Here is a 27,229-nt window from a genome sequence, read left to right as displayed (position 1 = left end):
GCACAGTTCTGCTATCTGAGATCCAGCCTACATGTGAACTTAACCCCCTTGAGTGCTGGAGATGTGTTGGTTAACCCTTCCTTTTCTAACTGCTCCCTCCTTGCTCCCACCACCTAAACCCCAGACCCCAGTGTAACTTGGAGACACAGATCCTGCTGAAACCAGTTCATTGGGGGAGGTGGTGGTTTCCAGCGTGGGATTGGGGGAGGGAAGCACTTGGCAAGGGAAGGGCTATTTATAGTGGGTAACTCAGTCAGTAGAGCCTGAGACTTAATCTCAGGGCCCTGGATTTGAGCCCCACGTTGGGCATTGCAGGGGGTTGAACCAGATGATCCTCGTGGTCCTTTCAAATTCTGTGATTATATTCTATTACCTATTATGTGCAACAAAAGGGCTATAGTTAACATGATGGTCGATGTTGCAATCTGTAATTTTGCCTTCAGCCTGGAAGGGTTGAGGGCCTCTAAACTAGGCCACTCCTAGAAGTAAGGAACCATTTAACTCCATGGCTCTCCAACAGTTAAGCAGGTTTTTGTAAAGAGGTGCAAGCTCCACCCTGACCTTTCCTGATCCAGTATTGGCCTGCATTGCAGCTAAAGCACGGAGCAGACTCAAGTGCATCAAATTGACCTATGTTCGTTTTATGTTAGCTTGCCCATCAACATACATGGCACTTCACTAAAGGGTCCCTTCCCTAAATATTGACACCTAGGAGGCAACAGAGAGGGAAGAAATGGAGGCAAAGTAAATAGACAAACCAAGTGGATGTATTTCAGTGAGTATGAAGACTAATGTACCAAAGGCTTCAAGACACATTTAGATTTGGGGAAGTGACTTGAAGGAATGGAAAGAGGTGGCATCATGCAGGTGTTCTGAGAGGCAGTTCCAAGTGCATAGAAGAGCAAGCGAGAAGGGGCAGAATCTTTTGGGTGAACAAGAGATCGTTGAGTGCTGGAGCTCAAGGAGGAAAGATGTGCCAGGATATAAGAACGGTGAGATGTGGGGATAATGGGTGGCTCATAATTATCAACCCACCCTTCATCCTAGGACAGGTTACAACAGTTAAAACACAAGAACAGTTTATAACAATTTAAGATCACAGAATTGAGATCTACAGTATCTGGGGGGGGGGGAACCTTTACAGTTGTGGTTTAACATGAGACAAATGTGTGAAGATGCAGTTCCTACCCTGCTGACTAAACCTGTAAATAGTATTTCATATGTCAACTTATTAAAAGCTGTGCTTCTCTTTCTACCCCACAAATGCCACAGGAAGTCCTATGAGTTTGAAGATTTGTTGCAGTCCTCTTCCGAGAATGGCCGGGTAGATTGGTATGCCCAGACCAAGCTGGCCCTAACGCGCACTTTATCAGAAGAAAATGTCTATGAAGATATTTTAGGTAGGCAACTTTGAGTGATGGGCAGCCTGATATTTAAGACCTAAATAGTTAAATCTCAGTTCATTTGCTCTCCTAACTTTATGTTAAAGTCTATTTTAGAGCAGCCAGAATTTAGGGCAGTGTTCTGTTAGAAGTAGTTGTTGTATGTGTTACGAGTGTGGGGGGGTGTTGGGGGGCGGGGGGACGAGACGGGGTTCCTGTTGATGCTCAGAATTGCCTTGCCAGCAGAAATAATGTACATTACAAGATTACAACACGGGAACTATATTTTGGCTAGTAATAGAAAAGTAGTAAGAGCAGAAGAATATATAGTGACAGTTATAACATTGCATGTACATAACATATCTAAAGGGGTATATGCACACACACACACACAAACACACAACATAGATTAAGTTGGATGTTTATGTTAATCCCCAGCTAAAAGATGATCCAAAAGTGATTCACTTGATCTGAGGCTGTTGGGGAATAGTTAATGGGGTTTGAGTGACTTGTTAATGTTTGTCTTGCATTTGAAGTACAGGCCACAATCCAAGGCAGAGGAGTGGAGATTAATAGACTTAAGCACACTTGACTCTGTGTGTTGGATTGTCGCCATAGTATATTGAAGCACTGGACTTCAGTGCTTCCAGGTTGTTTGTACAGTTGCTCAACATACATAAATTCAGCAGGTGAAGATTTTTCATGCATAGAGTTTAAGCAATGGCGGGGGAGAAGCTTCACATACTTTGCAACATGCTAAACCGTCCAACGATAAGTCTTCCGGTTGCCTGTAGTGGGCGGGAAAAGACTAGCTGGACCTCGATCTTAAAAGCACTGATCTGGTAAAGGCAGCACCCAAGTTCTCCTTGAGCTGCTGAAAGGCTTGCAGTGTTGTGTGCTCATTATCTGCTGCCTCTGGCTTCCTATTCCAGATCCACCAGCAAAAGAGAACCCCTATGAAGATATTGAGACAAATAGCCGCTGCTTGGGGAAGAAATGTGTCCTGAACTTCCAAGCGTCTCCTTCATCTTCGGTCCCTGGCACACCCACAAAGGTATCCTGGTCTAACCAGTGTGACTTGAAAACCCAGTGCCCCAAAGTTATATGTTTTGGCTGGCATTGTGAAGGCAGAGTGGTGAGAAAATGGATGCCCTGCAGGGAACAAGATTACTGATTCGCCCTCTGATGTGGTTTCCTGTCTTGGATTAACTCCCTGGTGTAGTTTACTTCATGCCCAACGAGTTCTGTGATGTTAAGAGAGAGAGAATTCTATGTCACTTGAATCCTGATGGGTTCTGGGATGGTGCATTCTGGATTCCGTCTCACTGTGGGGTTTAATTGGCAGCCCTTGGCAGCCCACAGCCAAAAGCATGCAAGAACACTACAAGATCATATAAGAGACTGTGTTAATGTGATTGGGAAGGAATGGTGCTAGGAAAATGGGACACAACCCTCCCTCCTTTTTTTAAACCGGTTGGCATTTCTCTTTGGCTACAAGCTGCCTAGCATCGATCTGAGATATCTAGGCTTCTAAGCACTTTGTTACAAAGCTGTGGGTTGTTTGCTCCTTTTTTGTCCCTTTTGGTGGGTATCATCCTATTTCTGCATTCTAATTCTACTGCTGTCTCAGTTCTTACTCCTGTGACACTGCCATCTTTAATTTTTCTACACTGCCTCACCAACATCCTGGGGTTGTTATTGGTGGTGGTTGTTTTCTTTCTCTTTTTTAACTCTTGGCAAAATATTGTTGTTGTTTAGTCGTTTAGTCGTGTCCGACTCTTCGTGACCCCATGGACCAGAGCATGCCAGGCACTCCTGTCTTCCACTGCCTCCCGCAGTTTGGTCAAACTCATACTGGCAGCTTTGAAAACACTGTCCAACCATCTCGTCCTCTGTCGTCCCCTTCTCCTTGTGCCTTCCATCTTTCCCAACATCAGGGTCTTTTCCAGGGAGTCTTCTCTTCTCATGAGGTGGCCAGAGTATTGGAGTCTCAGCTTCATGATCTGTTCTTCCAGTGAGCACTCAGGGCTGATTTCCTTAAAAATGGAGAGGTTTGATCTTCTTGCAGTCCATGGGACTCTCAAGAGTCTCCTCCAACACCATAATTCAAAAGCATCAACTCTTTGGCAATCAGCCTTTACGGTCCAGCTCTCACTTCCATATATCACTACTAGGAAAACCATTGGCAAAATAGTGGTCATAAAAGAGGAGTGGGCAGAAGGTGAATTGGGTTCTACTGGTAGATACCAGGGTGTGACTTACAGCAGACAAGCGAGAATTTCTGCAACCTCATTGTTTAACCATAGCAATGACACAAATGACCGCTTCCTTTATCATGCTGAAATACCAAAAGGGAGGGTCATCATTTTTGTGTGGAAGGACTGTGAGCGAAGGTCACTTCTGGGACTCAGGGCAAATTCCCAAGCTCATAATTTTAAATTTTTATGCGCATGTCTTTTGCTCCTGGCTCTGGTTGGCGGATCTCCGGCTTCTTATAAAAACAAAAGCAGAAGTAGATTTCACAAAGGTGAAGCCTGGCCGCCCTTGCCATAAAGTAGTAAAATGAATGACTGACAGTAGAGCAAAAATGTGGGAAACCTTCCATTGGTACAGACAGCATAAGGGCACTTGGGAGCTGCCCTTGAACTGTTGAGTAGCAAGAGAGTCATGTTCTGCTGCAGCTGTGCTATTGCACTGACTTTTCTGGGAGTCCAGGAAATACGGGCACACAGGACACACCTGGGCGGAGTGTCTTGGAGCACATCCCAATAAGTTGTTGTCATCTAGGGAGCAAACTCTGTGTTGGGACGTGTCCTAATTTCTACCTGTTCTGTGGGTGATATATAGGAGTTGAACAGGGAAATGCAGACCTTTCTAGCTGGATGAGGAGAGGCATTCTGTTTCTTTTTAGGAATGAGCTGGCCATCACAGTCTCTGGTTTTGTTAAGTCTGGTGAAGAGACTCTGTTGAGCTCACTGCCAATTGCAGGCTTGGGGTGGGGGGTGAGCTGCTGAGGAAACTGACCATGGCATCTAGCTCAGTGTCATTAACTTAGGGAGCTCCAGACCCCAGGCACATGGATCAGATTTAGAAACTGGACCCTGCATGAGTCAAAATAGAGAAGTGCGGGTTGCCGGATGCCTTGCAACTGGTTTGATGTTGCTAAAGTGTGCTAGGTGCTGCACAGAGTACAGCGGACGCGCATAGTCTTTTCCAAAGTGTTTTAACTGAAGGGGTGGGAGGTGGGAATCCTCTTGCACTGAAGATGAGGCTAAAGGCACAACCAGCAGGGAGAAGTGGTGAGAAGTTGAGAGCCCATCTCTGTTGCGAGCTTGCAAAAAGAGGCATTGCAATACTGGTACTATTAATTATTGCATATATGGATATGCGGTTCAAAGGAGTGGGAAGAAATGATTCCATACAAAATGTTTTAGAAGACCTGCCTTTCTTTAGTCTGGAAATGTCACCCATTGGATTGCAAAACAGTCTTGTTATTGCAAAAAGGTATTGCTATTTCCTAAAAATGTTGAAAAAGTAGTCTTTTGTTTGTTTGCATTAACAAAGAAACCAAGCTAAGTACCCATTGCATTCATTGAGGTTTTTTCCAGTTTGGTTGTCAGCTTATAATAATTCTTCCCCGCTGCTGTTCCCCAGATTAAGATGAGGCTTGCTGTTCCCTCGGGGTTTGGGGTTTTGAGAATGGAAAGGAATAATTTCTGGAGCAGTTACCAGTACACAGAGAGCTTATTTATGCTCACACCAACCTTTCAACAGTTCCAAAGGTCGCTGAGTAAGTTTCATGGCTAAGCCAGGATTCCCATTTGGGTTTCCCATGTAGAAACCCAGGACTTGAACATCAGAAGACCCACGAACAGGTGCCAGACCACTCTATTATTACTGGGTAGAATCAATCGCTAAATGACAGGGTTAGGGAATGTAGCAATCCCTAAATATGCAACTTCGCGACTGCTTAAACTTTTCTCTGAAGCAATTGTTAAACGGCCACAGCCTGACAGACTACTGGCCCGTGTTACTTTTGGTCCGATGTGGTACAGTAGCTCTTTCATTCTCCCATACAAATGTCTTTGGTTGCTTGGTTTTGCTGGCTTTTTTGTTGCTACTGCTGCTACAAGGCTTGCCAGCCTGGGTTGCACAAGCAACAAGACTTCTTTCTCTTATGAGGATGAGACTGCTGTGAGTTTGTCACGATGAGGAATCAGAGTCTCTCCTATTATCTTGCTGGGCCTTCCTGTGAAAATCAAAGTAACTGCTGAAATTTATTAGGCCAGAGATAACCTGCCAAGAAGTATTGTAACTAACATTTCTGCTTTGCCCGCTTGGGGTGGGAGTTACTTCTGCCGTGGAGAAATGCAACATCTCTGATTAAATGCTGCCGCCTGTTTTTTTCCTGTTCCTGTCTGGCCTACGCAGCTGCTCTCCAAGCCCATCTTCTTTCGGCAGAATTCGGAACGGCGGAGTTTCAAGTTATTAGACATACGGAAATCAAACCGAGACGGGACATGTTCTCCTTCCAGAATCAGTCCCCCTTCCACCCCTAGTAGCCCTGACGATACTTTCTTCTCCTTGGGTGATACTCAAAATGGCAAGAGGAGGAGAAAAATTCCTAAGGTAACCCACACAGATATTCTCTCTCTCTCAGTTATTGTTTTTTTAGGGGAGGGGCAGGCAGATAGTGAAGACTGAGAATAAGCATATGGATATGATGTCATCAACCTTAACAGGATATGCTGAAGGGCTTGGAATTTTAATTTCTGTTCACTCCGTACGGGCCCAGCCAAAAACTTTATGGATCATTGTGAGATGAAGTTGTAAATTTAAGTTGTCTGCTATTGAAATAACCACCTATTGTGGATGTAAAATGGATCACATGTTCCCCCTCCCCGCTTTGGGTTGAGCCAGTCTTGTGAAAGGATGTATGACTGATGTACCTAACCCAGAAGGTGGAGAACTGGTGGCTCTCCAGATGTTGGTGGGCTCCAATTCATATCAACTCCAGACAGCAAGGCCAATGGTCAGGGAGGTTGGGAATTGTTCTCGGGCAACATCTGGAGAGCCACAAGTTCCCCATACCAGACCTAAGGTAAGAATCGAAGTTTGTGATGTGTAAAGAAGGCCCTTGATCCATTACTTTAAGTCTAAATTGGAAGAAAAATACCTCCAAAGTAATAGCACATTCCAAATTATCTATGCAGGTTAAATGTACATTAAATAGTATGTGCAGGAAGGTAAAATATACATGTTAAATGCACCTGGTAAGCCTACCTTCACCAAACCGGAGAGAGTCAGTTTCACATCCCAAATTTACAGATTAAAGGTATTTTACAAATTAGCTGTGTGGATTAAATGTTTTTCTAAAATTTGCTTAACTTGCACACTACTTTAAGAAAAATAAAAAATACAGAATTGTGGAAGATTCTCACCAAGAGAAAGAATACTTGGAGCAGAAGGCTAGAAAGGGCCAAAGGAAAATAACTGTGAGGAATTAGCAGGAAGGGAGAAAGGATTTTCAGTTATCTTGACTTGTGGATGGAGAAAACGCTGACTTTTCTTCTCTATGTTAAGCAGCTGGTGTTAAAAATCAATGCCATCTATGAAGCGCGAAGAGGGAAGAAGCGAGTCAAGAGGTTGTCACAGTCCACAGAGAGCAGCTCAGGAAGAGGTAAGGAGGAAGTTTGTAGAGAAGGGACAGAAAGGCTTTGGAGTGTTTGCTTGAACTGTGTTTGGGGGTTCATTGTGGTTTTGTTCCTGTCCCACCCCCACCCCCCGCACCGCCACCGCTCTTTCTAATATTAAATAGCTGAAAGGGCTGAACAAATCTGTCTTATTTCTCAAGGTGCATTCATGCACTGAGCCTGCCAGCTCTGTATCTGTGGACGGGGGCAGCCTGCACATAAGTGCCCATGTCCATTGGGGATAAGCAAAGGTCGTGAGTGCTCAAGGCGTTGGCATGTGTTCAAGTGAATGCAAGTGGAAGCTCCCTGTGGATCTTCTCCACTCATCACTGGGATGGTCGGGAACTAATAAGGGGTGTGATGCATGTGAGGGTGTTGGGGTCAGGGCTTGTGTGAGTGTCTCACTCCCCCCCCCCCCCACTTTGACTGTATGCCCGTTCTGGCAAACACTCAAACACACCTTCAGTTTCTCAGTTTTCTAATCGTAACTTCAGGTCTGCACTTTTCTGCATCAGTTTGTGATTTATTTGTTTTAAGGAAGTCCTTCTCAATATATACATTTTTGTGTGCAATTACTGCCTAGCATACACCTTTTTTGTGAGCCATTTCTCCTCATGTGTTTTTCTGTATGTTATTTTCATTTCTATGTGCATCTTTATGCACACTTTAATATTACAAGTTTTGTAAACATTATTTGGTTGGAGGGCTGCACTACAAAATTCAGGGAAATGAGTGTCTTGAAGGGCATCTGCGTGTTGATTTAGGAGGCAGTTACTATTTTTGTTTGTAAAGTGTAGAAGATCTTTATTCTCTTCCTCTCTATTTTCTGCTAGTTACAGATGAGAATAGCGAATCGGACAGCGACACTGAAGAGAAGCTTAAAGGTAAGAAAGCACGAGTGTGAGCAAAAGAGAGGCAGATTTTTGCAATGGAAGTTATGGGTTTGAGGAATGATTTGCACCCAAGACTCTTTCTTTCCCAAAGGCACCAAGATTTCTTTTTGTGCTTGCATAGACATTCAGATACTGTAAAAATGAACATGCAATTTACCTAGCTTTCTGAGAGCTACACAGCCGATGCTGCTCTCCAGAATCACAGTTTGCAGAGAAGCTCATTATCTTTGCAACTCATGTGCAGTGCATCCCTGTGCAGGTCTAATGAGAAATAAGTCTTAAAATATTCCCTGGGTTCTACTCCCTCCTGAGTGCATGCATTCAGGTTTACAACCTTGATAAGGTGGAAATAAGGTCTACCTTAATATTTTGGATTTGGACTTAATTTTCTTTTCTGTATGCACGTGCACATGTAATGGAAGTGAGGGAGGGGCCTGCCAAAGGATCAGAGCGTGGGGAAATCACATTTGGGTGGGGGTGTTTAATATGCCTGTTTTATTTAATAATTTGTAGACTTAATGGGTTGGGTCAGGCTAAGTGACTTGCATGTAGGTCCCACTGAAATCAATGTGAAAAGTAAGTTGTAATTAAGGTCCATTGATTGCAATATTAACAACTAACTGCAGTGAACATAGTTTGGATCCAACCAATTTTTAAAAATTAATGGTACCATTAAACCAACACAGAAAATATTTTTAGCCTTTTATATTTTTCTTTTCAGAAAATGATCTTGAATTATCCAGTTAAATATATACATGCTCAACTCCTGACATGCTTTGACTCCTCCGACTGTATGTCACTTTGCTCTCTCTCTCCCCCGTTGTACCACAAAGTTCATGGTACAATGACTTCTAATATTACATTTCATCTTTGTCCTCCATATAATGTCGCTTTGCAGTTCTGTGGCATAGTTTGGACATCTTTCTGTCCTCATCATGGCATGAAGTAATACCAAACCCTTTAGATCATGGAGAATACATTGAGAAAAGGGGTGGAGGGACTTCAAAGCATTATGGGAATACTAAGTATGCAAAACAGTGACACAAACCTGACTTCCTTTGCCTGTCTTTGTATAGCTCACAGCCAGCGCCTGGTCCATGTGAAGTCTCGCCTGAAACAAGCCCCCAGATACCAAACCTTGGAGCGGGATCTCATCGAGTACCAAGAAAGGCAACTCTTTGAGTACTTTGTAGTGGTCTCGTTGCACAAGAAGCAGGCTTGTGCCCCATATGTCCCTGAAGTCACCCAGCAGTTTCCATTAAAGGTGGGCCATGTGAGTGAAGGTGCTCTTGCAGACTTTGGTCACCTCAAGTTGGTAGCTGGACAGAGAAACCACAAGGATTTTCTTTTTCCTGGGGTGAGAAGTACTTGCTTCAGAGATATGGTTGGAAATATCCAAAGAGGGGATGATCCAATAGAGTCACACATACTTCACATGTAATGGGTCCTTGCAGTGCCAGATTATAAACTAAACAAGCTCTACAGTAGCTTAGGGCCCCACTCTCTTGGCCCCCCCCCAAAAAAAATAAAGGAAAAAACCTTGATGTACATTTCCAAAATATAAAATAAGTTCCACAATTACCTTGATAAAATACATATTTTGTTATGTGCAAATGGCTTTAGATACCTATTAGGTCCATAAATTACCATATAGCATATATTCAACACAAAAAACAGTGGCATTTTTTTGTTAACAAAGGACAGCTGGACATATAAAGGGCCCCATTACCTTCAGTAGCTTAGCGCCCCATCAAACCTAAATCCGGCCCTGGGTCCTTGTTTCAATCCTTTGTCTCCAGTTAAAGAGAACAAGGTAGCAGGTGATGGGAAAGTCCTCTGACTGAGGCCTTTAGAAAGCTGGTATTTCTTAGAGAAAACAGCACTGGACACAGAGGACCAGCAGCCTTTACCTGGTGTAAGGCAGGTCCCTCTGTTCTTAGGTCACCAAGCACCCTAACTGAAGGTATGCCTTTTAAAATGTTAGCATTACCTCTGATGGTGTGGTAGGGATGGCGCCAAGGAACTTGATGCATTTTGAAGCTGACTGCATGGAAGAATCCGTGAGCTTTGGTTGGCAACTGGAGGGGAAAATATGCGAAGATCAGGTACGCTAGACAAGCAGCTGTCCAGGCAGAAGCTCAGTCTCTGCCATCACCTCTTTGTTTTATCTCAGAGCTGGGCAGAGAGGACAGTCCTTCAAGCTGTTTCACTCTCTTCTTCACTAATCGGAAACTAATCTCCTTTTTCCACTAGCTTGAACGTTCCTTCAAATTCATGAGGGAAGCAGAGGACCAGCTAAAAGCCATCCCTCAGTTTTGCTTCCCTGACGCTAAAGACTGGACACCCGTCTGCCAGTTTAGCAGGCAAGTTGCATCATAGGATTTCTTTCTTCTGCTCTCTCTCTCACCCACCAATAGCACCTTCCCGTCATCCAAAATAGTGCTGCCCAGTGGGGAACAGTGAGGCTCAAACAGAAGAAACCAGCTGGAGAAGCGAGCTCACTTTATGTAAGGCCAAGGAGAGAAAACCAAAACAAATATCTTGTCCCAGATTCAGGTTAGAAGACCACCTAATCTAGCACAACCAAGTGGCCAACCTTTAGGAAGCTTGCAGGTGGGCATGGTGGAGATGGCCAACCTGGAACCTTTATCCCCTGAGTTGTGTAGTGGTTAGAGCAGGGATGGGGAACCTGTGGCCCTCTAGATGTTGCCACCAGGCTACGACTCCCATCATCCCTTGCTGTTGGCCATGCTGGCCGGGAGTTGATGGGAGGTGGAGACTAATAACCTCTGCATGGTCATCAGTTCCCCATTGCAGGCTGACAGTTTCAGGCTTGGAGATCCAGGCTAAAATCCCCCACTCATCCCTGATGATTGCTGGGTGTCTATGAGCCCGTCTCAATCTTCCAGCCTCCCCTACTTCATAGGGTTGTTGTGAAGATAAGCTGGGTCCCGTTTATGCTGCCCTAACCGACTTGTAAGAAAGACAAGATACCCATGTACACTCCTTCTACCGTCCTAGCATTCAAACATATAGTTCCCTTCTAGCAATCTGAAGGGCAGTTTCAGAAATTCCCATAACTCCCATCAGCCCCAGCAAGCAGGGCTAAGGACGATGGGAGTTGTAGTTTGGCAACATCTGGAGGGCCAAAGGTTTCCCAACTCTCCTACTAAAGTACAGTGGTACCTCGGGTTAAGTACTTAATTCGTTCCGGAGGTCCGTACTTAACCTGAAATTGTTCTTAACCTGATGCACCACTTTAGCTAATGGGGCCTCCCGCTGCTGCCGCACTGCCGGAGCACGATTTCTGTTCTCATCCTGAAGCAAAGTTCTTAACCTGAAGCACTATTTCTGGGTTAGCGGAGTTTGTAACCTGAAGCGTATGTAACCTGAAGCGTATGTAACCCGAGGTACCACTGTATGTGTAAAAGAAAGCCTTGTCAAGGCAGAAGTCATTTTTATCTTCTATTTATCTCTGTCCTTTCAGTGAGACTTTCTCATTTGTCTTGACTAGTGAAGATGGCAGTCGAAGGTTTGGATACTGCAGAAGGCTACTGGTAACTATCTTTAAGAATAATAAAAAGAAAACCCTTCTAAAAACAGCATGGTATCAAAAAAAAGGTAGCAACCTTTCTGTGCTGTCAACACTCACCTCTTTTTGCAAAGTGAAAAAGGTAACTGAACAAATCTGCCCGCAGAATGGCTGTGTTTAGATGTAAAAATAGGCCAAAGTTTATTTTGATGGGGACAAGCCCCACCTTCCCTCAGGCTAGCACTAGGGACACAGGTGGCGCTGTGGTCTAAACCACTGAGCCCTTTGGGCTTGCCGATTAGAAGGTTGGAGGTTTGAATCTCCGCAACGGGCTGAGCTCCCATTGCTCTGTCCCAACTTCTGCCAACCTAGCAGTTTGAAAACACACCAGTGTGAGTAGATAAATAGGTACCACTACGGCAGGAAGGTAAACGGTGTTTCCGTGCGCTCTGGCTTTTGTCATGGTGTCCCGTTGCGCCAGAAGCCATTTAGTCATGCTGGCCACATGACCCGGAAAGCTGTCTATGGACAAACGCCAGCTCCTTCGGCCTGAAGCAAGATGAGTGCCGCACCCCATAGTCGCCTTTGACTGGACTTTATCATCCAGGGGTCCTTTACCTTTTTACTTTATTCCCCCCCACCCTCTCCTCTTCTGGTGCATCAAGGAGGAGTTGGGAAGCTCTTGTTTCTACTTTTGGTTAGCCACAGCTCATCGTGGCATCCAAACCCAAACAAACTTGGCAGTGTTTAGTTTGAAACAAGCCAATGTTACTTCACTGACTGCATTTTCAAAGACTCTCAAAAGAAATCCTTCTGGATCACACAGAGGTTTACACCCAGTAACATCCTTTATTAAAATTACCATAGTTTAAAAAAACTTTCTATAAGTTTACACTACCACCAAATGTACCTGGAATCTGTCTCCTTTTTAATCTAAAATGAAGTTGATCTGCTATATATTTTAGGGTGTAAACCTTTTTGAGAAAACAGAAACCATTTTTCCAGATTTATCAGTGGTGTATGGAATATAAGTTTTTTTTCTATTATTTCTTGGAATCAGCTTCCAAGGTTCATTCCTCACCTCAACCTCTGCCCAGTGGCCTCAATGTAGCAGCAGGGCAACACTCGCACCCATGCCCCTGCCATGCACACCAGCCAGATTAGAAGGCAAGAGGAGGAAGCAGGTTGCTGTACCAGCCTTCAGTTGCTGCTGCTGCTGCTGCTGCTGCTGCTGCTGCTGCTGCAATCCAGCCCGACACAAGCATATCACAGCTTCTCCCCACCCCCAGAACTGCTGTGAAACCTGATGCAAAAAGAGTTTGAATTGCACCCTAATTTTGGATTATTTGGGGGGGGGTGAGCAAAGCCATCAGATTCCTTGAACCAATTAAACACAGGGTCCTATTCATCGTTAGTCATACTCTTGAGTACAGCCATTGGCACTAATAGACATGACTAATTTAGGTCCATTAAATTCAGTGAGTCAGCTTTGAGAAGAACTTGGCTGGATACAACCCATTGTAATTGTTCCGTCCTAGGTTAAGCTAGACACACTGTGTTCCAGCCAAGGATCAAAACCACCAATTGCTCCTGCTGCTTGATACTGTGCTATAAATCTAGTGTTGGTGATGATAAGGAAATGTCCAGAACAAACTGTTCATATGTTTATCTCACACTTTTATTATTGTTATTATTATTATAGCTTTCAGTATTTCATCACAGTACCACAATTTCCTTTTTGCAACCAGAACCAAGTAACCATGTCTCTTTAAGATGCTACGAACTCTCAGTATTCAGTATCATTTAGTTGGAGAAGTAATGAGATTTCTAGAAAACGTGAATAATGTTTCTTTCATATTTTCAAGCTTTCGGAAGGGGAATTAGTTTGGGGGAAGCTGACTTCTGTGCTGAACACCAACTTGTTTCTCCTTGTTAACTACTGTGCATCTGTGTGGGTGTGTTTTTTTCTGTCTCTCTTGAAAGCCCAGTGGGAAAGGGAAGCGACTTCCTGAAGTTTACTGCATTGTGAGCCGTCTTGGATGTTTCAACCTCTTTTCTAAGGTAGATTGAGAAGGAGATGGACGATGTAGGCTATACATAAAGGGGGCGCTGGATGAAGATGATGGTTTATGCTTCTGGGACATCATTTAGAGCAGTGTTTCCCAACCGGTGTTCCGCGGCACACTAGTGTGCCGTGAGACACCGGCTGGTGTGCCGTGGGAGGGAGGCGGGCGAGTCGGGCGGCAACTGAGGCGGCGGCGAGGATCCGCGTCGAGCCGGGGGCGGCTCCGCGGTGGTGGTGCCGAGCGGCGGGGCAGCGCGCGCAAAAGGGAGGAGCGCGAGACAGCGGAGGAGGAGGAGGCCGGCATGTCCGGGCAGCAGCAGCAACAGCAGCAGCAGCAACTCCCGGCGACGGCTCCTCCTCCGCCCGCTATCGCCGCCACCACCACAACAGCCGCCGCCGCCTCAGCTGCCGCCGTCCCTCAGTCCCTCGCTCTGCTGCCTCCTCCCACCCCGGCAAGGGGAAGGGAAAAAACGTTCACTTTTGTGCGTCCCTCCCGGCGTGACGCTGCGCGCTGACGTCACGGGGCGGGGCTTTAATGGTGGTGTGCCGCGAGATTTTTTTCCGGTAAACAGGTGTGCCGTTGCCCAAAAACGTTTGGGAAACACTGATTTAGAGCAGGGTGGAGAATAGAGGCTTGCCCTCGCCTGTGTTCTGATTCCATGAGAACGTTTATCTGGATTATCTCTCTCGATAGCCTAGTGGTCCTGGACTTCAATTTGCAAAGAAACAAGTACAGTGGTACCTTGGTTCTCAAACTTAATCCATTCCAGAAGTCCGTTCCAAAACCAAAGCGTTCCAAAACCAAGGTGCACTTTCCCATAGAAAGTAATGCAAAATGGATTAATCCGTTCCAGACTTTTAAAAACAACCCCTAAAATAAATAGCAAACACAGACAGACTTCAGCGTAGCACTCAGAAAGGAAGTGTGGCACTCAAATCCGAACTGTAACATTTCGGCTTCCGAAAAGTTTGCAAACTGGAACACTTAATTCCAGGTTTGCAGCGTTTGGGTTCCAAGTTGTTCGACAACTAAGCCATTTGAGAACCAAGGTGCCACTGTACGTCTGTTAAGTCTTATGTGGATAACCTTGCCGTAGTTATTAGCAAGTATGAAATAAGGATTTTTTCCAAAGTTCTTAAGATTCACCAGCTTTTTTGTGGTTTAATTCTTAAGTATATCTAAGAGACAGCTCTTGAAATATGTTATGAATCCTCTCCCCTCTATTCCTCTTTTTTAAAAAAACAAACAAACAAACAAGAAATCATTGGATTAGAATCTCCCAAAGTTAGATTTTTTTTAAAGAAAGAATGTCTTGTTGCATCCTACAGAGAGAGGAAAAACTAAAAGAGAAGTGGGAACTCAGTAAGAGGAGAGGACAAACGGATATGTCTTTTGTAGAAGATATTATTTGTTATACTTACCAGCTTTTCTGCCTTTTTAGATCTTGGATGAGGTTGAGAAAAGGCGTGGGATTTCCCCTGCTTTGGTACAGCCCCTTATGAGAAGCGTGATGGAGGCGCCTTTCCCAGCTCTGGGCCGAACCATCAGCATCAAGAACTTCCTACCTGGCTCCGGGACAGAAGTAAGCTCAAAACCAGAGTGAGGCAGCAAGTAGAGTGGTAGTCCAAAGAGAAGTCAATGTTAACAGGCAGAGATGGCTCCTTAAGTACCTCGGGTGAGATTTTGGGCACCAGACTTTTGCCATCATAGGAAGCTGCCTTTATACCAAGCCAGACCATTGGTCCACCAAGCTCAGTATGGTCTGCACTGACTGAAAGCAGACCTCCAGTGTGTTTCAGAGAGAGGACCCTGCTAGCCCTACCTGGAGATGTTGGGGGTTGAACCTTTTTATGCACAAAACAGACTCCCTCTGCATTAGCTGCGTTCTTCATCCTTTTCAGGTGATAGAGCTGCGCCGACCACTTGACTCGAGGCTCGAGCACGTTGACTTTGAGTCCCTGTTCTCCTCGCTCAGCATCCGGCACTTAAGCAGAGTCTTTGCTTCCCTGCTGCTAGAGAGGAGGGTGATATTTATAGCAGACAAACTCAGGTAACAGGTTTTTACTGCTTTTTTCTGTGCCTCACATTGTATAGAAAATTTACTCTCTGTTCTGCTTGGGTTCCCCCTTTCTGATGCCCATTCATTCATTCTCACACCTCCGTTCTTGAACCCAGTATTCCAATGTGGCCTAGAGTGCCAGCTTACTCCCATCTTTCCGGACATAAGAGGGAGAAATGAAGCTGCAAAACAATTCCTCTTCAGCTCAGATTTCCGGGGTGCATATTTCCTTTCCGTTGGCTCCAAATCAAGCTAGGTCCACATGCTGACTGCTCTCCACTACCGACCACTGCTGCCTTATTTCAGGCAGCCTTTCTGTACAAGCAGGTATTTCCACACCTCCACTAAGTTGTGCTCATTGCAGGAGTAGGAAACCTCAGGCTTGGGGGCCAGCTGGGGCCCCCTCCCTCCAGGCCCCACCTTTTATCAGCCTTTCTTTGAGTGCCTTTGCTAATCAGGCATGTGTCCTTGAACTGTGATGCTGCCAATCGCTTGCCTGGTGTTATGGGCTGGTTGGATACGGAGGACTGGTGGGAGGAACCAGCTGGTGATCCAGCCAGAGAAGGCGGCTCAGAGGCAGGGGAGTGGTGGTAGGACAACAGTGAGTGGTCAGAAGGAGAAGAGGGAGAAGAGGTGTTGGAAGCTTGGAGGGGCAGTGAGCTGGGAGAGTGTGTGTCAGAAAGAAGTCCAGAATCAGAGGCTGAAGCTGAAGCAGGAGGGAGGCCAAGAGGCAGAGATGAGTCAGACTGGGGAAGAGTCACGGGTGTCTCCCCCTCCTGCTGCAACAAGCTCCCCTCCCCCCTGATTTAGATTTAGATAAATTTATTGTCATTTTCCGTATATACACAGTATACACAACAACGAAAATCAAACACCCACCCAAAGACCGGGTTCACATATACATTTGCACGTATCTCCGAACTCTCATCCTATTTAAACATAATCTATAAAACATAACATTATCCGGAATATAGCATGACCTATTTAAAAGCATAACATAACCTAAGACCTATCTCATTCCTTCTACTCCCTACTTACTAAACCTTGCAACTGGCCCTGAGATCGTTATTTAGTGCAATCAGAGCTCTTGGATAGAAACTATTCAGAAGGCGTGTGGTTCGTGTTTTCATTGTCCTACCCCGATCTCCCAGAACCAGAAGAGGCATGAAAAGGAAGGAGGAGAGGTGATGCATGGATGTAGTCTCCGATTGCTGGGGAAACCCCTGGAGACTTAGGCAGCTGTGGGGAGACGGGGACCTTCAGCCTCGGCAACTGCTTCTCGGAGGCAAGACGTACTAGGGATGAGTTGTTGTGTTCATGATTCTCAGCCACGTCTGTGCAGATACTGTTTTTGCTAATCACCTCAACTGGCCAGGCAAAAACGTTCCTCTTTAACCAGGCCTTTGGTTGACTGACATTCAATGCCCTTTTAAAATGAGTGTGTGTGTGGAGGGGGTTATTGGGTTGTTCTTGTTTTTATTTTGATTATGTATTTTGTGATTTTATATTGTAGTTTTATCCTGTGAACCTGTAACCTGAAGCGTCTGTAACCTGAGGTACCAATGTACAATTGTTGTTGTTGTTAATAACTGGCACGGTGTCATTTACTGCCGGCTCGCTCCTAGAGAGAGATGTGAGTAGGAACCTGTGGCTTCTTGCGTGGCTGGAATGTACCCTACCTTAGAAAGGTTAGGTGTTATAGCTGTTACTCCGCCCACTTTAACCTCAGGTCCCACCCACCACGGATGTCTTCTCCATCCACCCCCACCCCGGTCGGTTGCCTATGAGGTAATGGAGACCTTAGGCAGAAAAAGGTTTCCACCCCCAACTTACTGGTTTCTAGTCCATTTCAGGGATATCTCAGGGATTTTGCTTTTCCAGTTGTTCAAAGGACAATACGTGGCACAATTTTGTTTTTTTTTTAATTGTTGGGAAGCCTTTCAGTTCACCCACAGCTGTGCATAACCTGCAAGGGTGTGTGGGACATCTTGGCCGAGCTTTCTGTGAATGGGTGTGGAGCAAGATTGCTTTCTCCTTGCAGGCAGACACATCCCCATCCCTTATTTATCACTGAAATGTCATCTTAGTGGTGTCTGTACTGCATCATGGTTGAGAGATAATTGAGATTACCCTGTCAGTGGTTATGTGTGAAGGCTTATATGGCTTTAACTAAAATTAAATGTGTGGTGTTTTTTTTTAAGTATTAAGACAGATTTGAGGAGAATAGGAATGTCAGCATCTATTCAACATAACAACAGAAAATTTCATATTTTAAAAGTCTCCAGTGTAACACCCCTAAGTACCAGAACCTGGGGATGTGTAGCATCAGATGCTCACCCCTTTCGTGTCCTATTTGTGAGCTTTTCAAAGCTAGCCACTGCTTGAGAAGTTTCGCTGAATTTGATGGACCTTCGTCTAATGTGGCAATGCAATTCTTAGCATTCTTACCACTAGCTTAGGTGGCTGTTAGTTTATTGTCCGCAAGCGATCCAAGCAAAACTTTTTCCACCCACACGTTACAGGGAGGGGAGAGAGAGAAAGGGGGGCAGATTTCTCTAAGATTTTCTTCAGCTGGTGCTTGGCACACGGCCCTTTCTTAAACACTTGAGGATGGAGGGAGTTGAGTTCTCTCTTCAAGCCAGCAAGGCAAAACTTAACAGATGAGTAATGACGCTTATAAGCTCAAGATCAGCTTTCAACAGCCTGTCTGTTTTCACAATTCCCAGAAAGTCCTGCTGCATCCATGGGGCTGAGAGAAGGAAGGGAAAAGCTGTAGAGGTCTCTGCCATAAGGGGAGCCAAAAATTCATTCATCCGCCACATTTGGGTGGGTTGTTTTTTTTTAAGGTGGACCAAAACAACATTCAGGCAAGCTATGGGAAAATAGAGTAGAGAATGGCAGAGTACAGTGGTACCTCCGGTTACAGACGCTTCAGGTTACAGACTCCGCTAACCCAGAAATAGTATCAAGGGTTAAGAATTTTACTTCAGGATGAGAACAGAAATCGCGGTGCGGTGGTGCAGCAGCAGCAGCAGGCCCCATTAGCTAAAGTGGTACCTCAGGTTAAGAATAGTTTCAGGTTAAGAACGGACCTCCAGAACAAATTAAGTTCTTAACCAGAGGTATGACTGTACATCTGCATGCAATATGACCTGGAATCCTGAGAATCTTTGCTTTGAACATTAGGGGAGAAGTTTCTAGGCCTCATGGATGGAAGCAAAAGGCTTGCTATTTTATGTGGAAAAAATGTTAGAAGCTCAGATGTTCTGAATGAGAATTTGTCTCTATAGCCCAGCCACGTTACTGCCCCCTTCTGCTTCTTTCTTCTTGCCTGACTGCTGTCCATCTCACTCCATCAAATGTTTTGCAAAAATGTGAATGTATGACTTTTTGAAGTGGTTTTTTCAGTCTTGAACAACATGGATACAATCCAATGGGATGGTGCACTTGGTGGGGAGGGGTCATGCTTAAGTGAAGACAGGATTGTGCCTTATATTTGTTTCCCAAAAATGTGATGCTTATTCTTACATCCAAGAAAATATCCCACCTCCTCTCTATGTAAATTAAATTTCACAAACTTGGGGACATGAATTTGACTTTAAGGTATGTATTAGCCATCCTTCAGGCACAGCTTTTGCAACATCTTTCAGAAGGATTGAAAAACATTTACAATACATAAAGAGTAAATTAAATTATATATTATATAGGTAAACAATATTACCTATAGTATTACCTATCAGAATAGTAAAAGAATATATGCAAGCATTAAGCAAAATAAGTAGTAAAACTAATAGATCTCCTAAGACCATGGCTGGAAAAAAAGATTTTCACCTGGTTGGAGCCAAAAAGGAAGCCAGGATACCATCTCAGGTGTGGTGATAGTTGTTATTGGAGTCATTACATATTTAGTGGTGGGACTCCAGCTTTGAAATGCTCTTCTCAGAGTGGAGGGGGTGAACAGCCTTGTGGCTTGTTGTTGTTACAATATTTTTATTATTATTTGTAAACACACCCACCTATCATCTGACTGGGTTGCCCTAGCCACTCTGCACAGCTTCCAAGAAATATAAAAGCATAATAAAACATTAAACATTAATAACTTCCCTATACAGGGCTGCCTTCAGATGTCTTCCAAAGATGCCTTAAAGGCTAACATCTTTATTAAGCCATAAGCTTCCACTGACTGCAGCCCACTTAATCTCAGTCGCTAGAAAGGTTTGACTGGCATCCACTCAGAAATATTTCTGGCACCAGCCAAAATCATGTGCCTCCCCCCCAAATTAACTTTTTTAGAGATGATCTGTTTTATTCTGCTGTGTATATTAATTTTGTTTTTATAGATTTGCTGCATTCAGCTTATTTTTATGTACTTGTTTTATTGTGTTTAAAACTGTATAGTTTATTGAGGGCCCTGATAATTTGAGAGAAGGATGGCACATCAATCCAAGGGCATAAGTAACAAATTCGCAGATGATGATTATTTGGGAAAGAGGGGGTTGTTTTACATTTCTGAAGAAAGAAATTTAAGATCTCTGCAGCAAGTTTCTTGTTTTACTTTTCTCTCTGTCTCTCTCTCTTTAAGCTAAGGCAGCTGCTTGAAGTTGCTCAGAGGTTTGGAATGCTAGATGTAATTCAGCAGAGGTTATTTAATGAGCCTGTGCAGGTGAAGAAAGGCATATGATAGATCGTATTTATCACGCTCCTCCGCAGTTGATCATACAGATGCCCTCAGTGCGTGAATCATTTGTGTATCTGCACTTCTCGTGTGTGGACAATGCAAAGGGGTGTGTGCGCTTGTGTGATTTGTTACATCTCTCCACTGCTGCAAAAATTGGCTGTCTGAGGGCCTCCTGCCAAACGCTGTTTTTCTTTCCCCCTTTTCTATCCTTTTCTGTAAAGATCTGTCACTCCAAAAACCTTGCCAGCAGAAAAGGAAAGAAAGTCTTGCTCCTTTGCCCCTCCCCCTCCCCCTTACCATAGTAACTATAGTAAACATCCCCTTTCAACTCGGGAAAATAACTTAATTTTTCAAAAAGCCAATCCAGTCTATTAAATTAATCTTTCTGTTAGACTTGCAAATGATGCACAAGCTCTGAGCAGGGAAGGATTCCAATAATTTGTGACTGAAATAAATTGTGGAGGCCAAGGTAGTTCTCCCCCCCCCCCTTCTCTTTGGCTGCAACCCTATATCCACTTCCCTGGAAGTAAGCCACACTGAGTTCAATGAGACTTCCTTCTTAGAAGACATGAATAGGATGGTGCTGCAGATCAGACAGCCATAGGCTTGTAGAGTGGGAAGGGGGGACCCCAGCGGTCATCTAGTCCAACCCCCTGCAATGCAGGAATCTCAGCTCATGTATCCAGGAGAGATGGCCGTCCAACCTCTGCTTGAAAACCTCCAAGGAAGGAGAGCCCACAAGATGATATCAAAGAATCAGTAAAGGCGTCAGAGTGAACCTGTTTGGTTTTAATTTTAAAAATTGTGTCCCGTTTCAGTGGTCAGCTCAGCTAACAGCTTTGCAAAATACAGGGGATTATAAAAGTACAGTCGTACCTTGGAGCCTGAGCACCTTGCAAGTTGAACGTTTTGGCTCCCGAACGCCACAAACCCAGAAGTGACTGTTTCGGTTTGCGAACATTCTTTGGAACCCAAACGTCCAACGTGGGTTCCACAGGTTCTGATTGGCTGCAGGAAGCTCCTGCAGCCAATTGGAAGCCGCACCTTGGTTTCTGAACATTTTGGAAGATGAATGGACTTCCAGAACAGATTCCATTCGACTTCAGAGGTACAACTGTACTTTAAAAAAAAAGGTTTCAAATGCAACTGTTATGTTCAGAAGTTTTCACTGCTTTGTTTTGTTTCCTCTTAGCATGGTCCATACAGTGGATTGCACCCATTCCACTCATGCAACAGATTTTGGCTTGCACAGGGGGACCTTCCTCATCTCCTCTCCTGCCTCATGCAGCAACCAGAACATCTTCTGGAGCAGATCCTCAGGGGCTGGAGAGGAGAGGAAGGGAAAGTTATTCGGGATACAGGCCAATGCCTACTGCCAGACCCCCAGAAGAGGTTTCCTAGTGAGCAAGTGGGCACCTGCAAAAATAAAACGAAACGAAAGCCAGTTGAGTGGAGAGAGTAAGCCTCTTCTTCTCCCTCCCCAATCTCTCCTTGATTGCTGTGGTGGTTTGAAGAAAACTCGTTCTGCCTGACCTCTCACTATCTCTGTAGGATTCAGTGGTGCAGAATCATACTCAGAAGTGCCCTGAGGGACTCATTCTGTCAAAGCGCTATTTCTCCTTCATCCCCAAGGCTGAATTTAGCAGCAAGCAGCCCAGGCAACCATCGAGGGGAACCATTCACCAAATATGGCCCAATAGACTCTTTAGTCCAGGCCACACTCTTCACTGCCCCAGCTTCACGGTCTGTTCGGGTGTTTGCCTTATCTGGAATGTGTCCTCAAACTCTGATGAAATTTGCTGGCCTGGCTTCAGGATAAGAGTAGACTGTGTGTGGGTGTGCCTACTGCAGAAAGACACAATTGCATTTATTGCTCCATCCAGCCCTTGGGCCGGAAAGGATTTCCCACCTAGGGAAGCCAGGCTCAGGGGCGGCAGGTCAAGCATTCCCTTACTGCTGCCAATTGGGCACAAGTCTGTTTCCCTATGTGTGGAGTACCCAAATTATGCCAGTGTGATTACAAAACCCTGGAGTGCCTGTCTTGTCTTCTCAACAATTTAATTTTCAGTCATGAGGACTAGAAACCTCCTTTAAAAAACAAAAGCAAGAGAACTTGAAAGATTCCTGGGAAGCCGGAATTTCTTGCAACTCAGCATGTGTACTAAATATAAACAGTCCTGTTTTGGTTTTTTTAAAGTAAGTTCATACTCAGCAAGCATCCTTTCCATTTCCCTTGTAAAACTGCAGAAGCTGTTGCCAGGCCTGGGGTATTTTTACACACACACACACACACACACACACTTCCCCTTCTCCTCTCGCTCAGTGTATATTCCCTCATGGTGCTTAACTCAAGCCAGCTGTGAGTAGTTTCCTGGCCATATGATTCCTTCAGGCTGCACGGTCTCCTGCCCTCCCTCTCTCCCATTCAAGATTTGGCTCATAAAACCCAATGACGTGATGTGCATGGCTTAGTAACATACCAGCCCTCCCCCAGATGCTCGGAGGAGTTTGCAGTCCTACATAGCTGATGAGTTACCAGTGGCCTTTACCTGCCTCTGAGGGTGGTGTGCGCTGCTTGGCTTTTGTTTTCGTGTGAAAACAGCGTTGCTTGATTCTACTCAATGCCGCAGAAGTGAAGGCTCCGTGGCAGAATCTTCCTTGAAACTCTACATCTGCCAGCGAGGCATTTGTAGTCGCATCCGTTTCTCGTTATTGGAAAGCAACATCGTCCTTCGCCCAAATTCCACGCATGCGCACATGCACATGCGTTTACATCATTTTATTTTCCCTCCTTTTCCCAATCGTTTGTTAGGAGCCGCCAGTAGGTGTGTGATCAGATATGGGTATCCTGTGTCATCTCCCTCTTGGTAGGAAGGCAAGAAGCGTGAGAGAGCCTGAAAGGGAGGGGAAGCGCAGTCCAAAGGGAAAGCGCACACATGTGGGCACATGCCCACACCGGCCCACATGGCTGAGTTTCGCCTAAGCCACGGGGAGATTGGTCACACATCTCCGGCAGTCTTGCCTAGTCAGGTGGCTGTCAGTTCTTCAGAGGCCTCTTTCAAAGCATTGGGCAAAATAGCACTCTGAAAAGGATGTCTGGTGTCATTCTGCAGAACTTTGTCTGGGTGTGGGGAGATGAGTCTGGCCCCCTGGCTTAGAGAACCACTTTTTACCTACATTTGAGCTTCAGATCTCCAGGCCTGTGGCTCCTCACCCCTGTTCTAGCTCATAGGGCCACAGTGGCATCCTTGCTTCCAGACTTGAGCTTCCCAAATGCCTGGGCATTCCAAGCCAATGAATGAAACAGCAAGCTCCTCCATGTTTGTTGCTCTCTAAGGCAGCCTTTCTCAACCCTGGTTCCTACATGTTGTTGGGACTACCACTCCCATCATTCCTAGCCAGCATGGCCTTAGGAATTATTGGGAGTTGTAGTTCAAGAACACCTGGGGACCCAAGGTTGAGAAAGGCTGATCTTAAGGGACGGGGGACCTGTGGTCCTCCAGAATTTTGTTGGACTCCAGTTGGCCCAGCCAGCACAGCCAATGACCAGGGATGATGGGCGTTGTAGTCCAATAATATCTGGAGGGCCGCAAGTCCCCCAAGTCTGTTTTACACCACGACTGCTGTAATGCCTGTGCTGATCCTGCTTTTCCATGTGAACTAGCGATTATCACTTGATGGGAGTGGCAGAGTCCTCATGTAGGTGCAGGTAATGGACCGATTGAATTATCAGGTCCCTCACTCATGAACACATGGGTGGCACTGTGGGTTAAACCACAGAGCCTAGGACTTGCCGATCAGAAGGTCAGCGGTTCGAATCCCCGCAGCAGGGTTAGCTCCCGTTGCTTGGTCCCTGCTCCTGCCAACCTAGCAGTTCGAAAGCACGTCAAAGTGCAAGTAGATAAATAGGTACCACTCCAGCGGGCAGGTAAACAGCGTTTCCGTGCGCTGCTCTGGTTCGCCAGAAGCGGCTTAGTCATGCTGGCCACATGACCCAGAAGCTGTACGCTGGCTCCCTCGGCCAATAAAATGAGATGAGCGCTGCAACCCCAGAGTCGGCCACGACTGGACCTAATGGTCAGGGGTCCCTTTACCTTTACCCTTACACTCATGAAGGCATGAGGGTAGCTGAGAAGAGCCTGCTGTCTGACTATGCCCTGAGCAGTATCTCTGCTCCTTAGTTTCCTCTCTCTTTTTGTTCCTTTCTGGTGCCGTCTTCCCATGCAGAGATGACCTCAGCAGAGGTATATGCTTGGCTTTTCTAGCAGATTGCTTAGCTAGCAGGAAAAAAAAAAGGAATTCTGGGACTGTTCCACGCCTTCCCATATTTAAGAGACCACAGTGTGAAAGAGAGACTCTCCATTAATCCCATGACTCCAGGAGTCCCTGCGCTGGCTGTGTCTGTATGGAGGGAAGCATGTGCAAGAACTATGCGAGCCCCACAACACACTTTTGAGAGAGAGCTCCAGGCTAAACTGTGGCCACTCAAACTGAAGGAAGCAGCTCACATTATATCTTTGACAGGGTTGGGGACGTTCCATGTGGCAAACTGTACTGCAGATGCAATCTGCACAATCTAAAGAGAAGGGCAGTCTCTTGAGTTCAAAAGAAACCATGCAAGGTAAATTTACACTCACAAAAATATCAGTTTACCAAAAAAAAAAATTGCAAATTTGTATGCCTCAGGAAGTAAGGGAGAAAAGACCTGTGGGTGATGGAGGAGGAATCATCAGATCTAAAAACTTGGATGGAGGCGGTAGGGGGGAGAAGAATGACCTCAACAACGCTCCTATGTACCTGCCTGACCTTGAACTTCTAGATGGTTGGCTTCCATCTGTCTCGGAAGACAGTGTAGGAGTGCACCTTTAGGGTTGAGGTCAAACTGTTGGAAGGTTTCAGCGCCAGCTGTGGCTGTAGAGACTGATGCAGGAGCGACATGTTTTGTTGCAGCTGGGGCAGCGGAAGGAGTCCCATTGTGCTGTTGCAGATGTACCATGGCGTTTCTTCTCTCTGTGCTCCTCCCAACAGTCATTCCTCCTCTGGTCACTGCTGTAGATACTCAACCTGACTGACTGTCTCTAGGCACTTCGATTATCTGCAGGGGACAGGGTCCAGTTCGCCTCTTTGCAGTCGTGAGGACCATTAATTTGATTTCTCCTTTTAACCTTAGGTTCTTGGAAAGCCTGGCATGCTCCCAGGATAAAACCTGGTCAGGTGTCAATGTGTGCGGCCAGCTCTCTTCCCCCCCCCCCCGCCACCTTCTCAGTTACCACCTATTAATTTATGTCCCTTATCTCAAAGGGGCCCTGAGAGTTTCAGACTGACCCTTGCGTCTGTTTCCTCCTCCTAGCACCTTGTCGAAATGCTGCCATGCCATGGTGGCCCTTCTCTACCCCTTCACGTGGCAGCACACCTACATCCCTGTGCTTCCCCCTTCGATGATTGACATCGTGTGCTCGCCAACCCCCTTTCTGATCGGCCTGCTCTCCAGTTCGCTGTCCCGCCTCAAGGAGCTGCCCGTGGAAGAGGTGAGGCCAGAGTATGGGAAAGGGGGGGTGGCAGGATGGATATTGTTTGATACAAGAGTGCTGGGTTCAAGAGAGCACCGTCCTCAAAGGACACAGGTTTTGGGGGTGTGAGGAGGACAAGCTTTGGGGCCAGGGGTTTATTCATGGCAGATCCTGCTAGGCTGGAGAAAGGGCCAACTGGCTGTGATGTGAAACACTTGCTGGCATCCTTCCTCAGCAGTGGCTTTTGGTGATGGCAAACGCAAGGACTGGATGGAGCAGGCCCCAACAGCCAGTGGGAAGAGACTGGGGTGGGGCACTTCAGCCACAGTACTGGGTTCAAGCCCCACATGGGCAGGGCGATACCTCTAACCTATACAAAGGCAGCCCTACAATGAGATCCACAAAGAAGAGTCACCAGAATAAGACCAGGAAATCTACAAACCCAGTAACACTTGAATCTATGTTGGCTTAATTGTCTCATCCTTAGCATTTGGGGTTGTTTCTTTACCTCCAAGCACCAAAATATCTTTGTTTTAAAGTCCAAGGGGTGCTCCTCCAGGCTATAAGTTGCTGATACCATGCTTGCATTGAATATCTCTTTTTTTTAAAGTGCTAGATAAGAGCATGCTCCTATCTCTGATTCCCCACCCAATTATTGCTTCTTCCCTGTTGTGTGGAATAACTTGTGTGGTTTCTCAGTCAGGGAAAGGAGGGGAAAGTGTGTGTAAGAGACTCGAGAGCAACAGCTTCCCTATGTTTAAAGTTGTCATTCTGTGGTTTGTGGTAAAAGTCATAAAAACCACCCTGGGATTGGGCTGGTTTTCATATCTCTTTGAGGCTCAGTGGAATTGGGGTAGGGCAAGGCCTCTGGGAGCCCTTCTGGGCCAAAGAGAAGAGTAAAAACACTTCAGATAAATAAGGCGGGGCTGTATTCAAGGCCGCCATTTTCCCAAGGAGGTTGATGACCATTCCCAGTAATGTTCTTCTCCCCTTTTTCTTTCTGTGTATTTCTGTCCAAGCAGGTCCTTGTGGTTGACCTTGTGAATAACCGGTTTCTTAGGCAGGTAAGAACAACTTGCTTCCAGTCATGTCCATTTAATCTCTGGTGTGAGGAACCTTTGGCCCTCTAGATGTTGCTAAACTACAGCTCCCATCAGCCCTAGCAAGCATGGTCATTGGCCTGAGTGCAACTTGTGGGGAGCCAAATGTTCCCCACACTGGTTCTATCTGTGGGAGGGAGGAACAGGAAAGAATAAGAACAAGGAAGTCTGCTCTGTTTCTTTGCTGGATGCTCAGCAGCGCTTTTTTCAGCCATAACTCACCGGAACTCAGTTCTGGCACTGAGAAGGGGACCATTGCCATTATAAGAGAACAAGGGAGGCGCTCATGGTGAGTTCCAGCGCCTCTTTTTCTAGA

The 27,229-nt window shown here is 45.7% G+C and overlaps 1 protein-coding gene across 4 annotated transcripts in view; it reads left to right on the top strand.

Moving 5' to 3' along the window:
* The window catches only part of DENND2A (DENN domain containing 2A), a 65,695-nt gene that overhangs the window by 32,633 nt on the left and 5,833 nt on the right, over positions 1 to 27,229 (top strand). The window contains exons 4-16 of one of the 4 annotated variants that reach the window (XM_082240427.1): positions 1,273 to 1,400; positions 2,315 to 2,436; positions 5,814 to 6,011; positions 6,966 to 7,062; positions 7,909 to 7,959; positions 9,045 to 9,241; positions 10,222 to 10,331; positions 11,456 to 11,525; positions 13,484 to 13,561; positions 15,008 to 15,148; positions 15,468 to 15,616; positions 25,654 to 25,831; positions 26,836 to 26,877. In XM_082240427.1, the coding sequence (XP_082096553.1) occupies positions 1,273 to 1,400; positions 2,315 to 2,436; positions 5,814 to 6,011; positions 6,966 to 7,062; positions 7,909 to 7,959; positions 9,045 to 9,241; positions 10,222 to 10,331; positions 11,456 to 11,525; positions 13,484 to 13,561; positions 15,008 to 15,148; positions 15,468 to 15,616; positions 25,654 to 25,831; positions 26,836 to 26,877 (1,561 nt within the window). The remainder of the gene's footprint in view (positions 1 to 1,272; positions 1,401 to 2,314; positions 2,437 to 5,813; positions 6,012 to 6,965; positions 7,063 to 7,908; positions 7,960 to 9,044; positions 9,242 to 10,221; positions 10,332 to 11,455; positions 11,526 to 13,483; positions 13,562 to 15,007; positions 15,149 to 15,467; positions 15,617 to 25,653; positions 25,832 to 26,835; positions 26,878 to 27,229) is intronic. The other 3 variants (XM_082240428.1, XM_082240429.1, XM_082240430.1) reach the window with 3 other exon arrangements.

Source organism: Podarcis vaucheri (assembly GCF_965113315.1).
Source record: "Podarcis vaucheri genome assembly, chromosome: 10".
NCBI lineage: Eukaryota > Metazoa > Chordata > Lepidosauria > Squamata > Lacertidae > Podarcis > Podarcis vaucheri.
The sequence above is the reverse complement of the archived record's forward strand: the minus strand, read 5'-3'. Positions and strand labels throughout refer to the sequence as shown.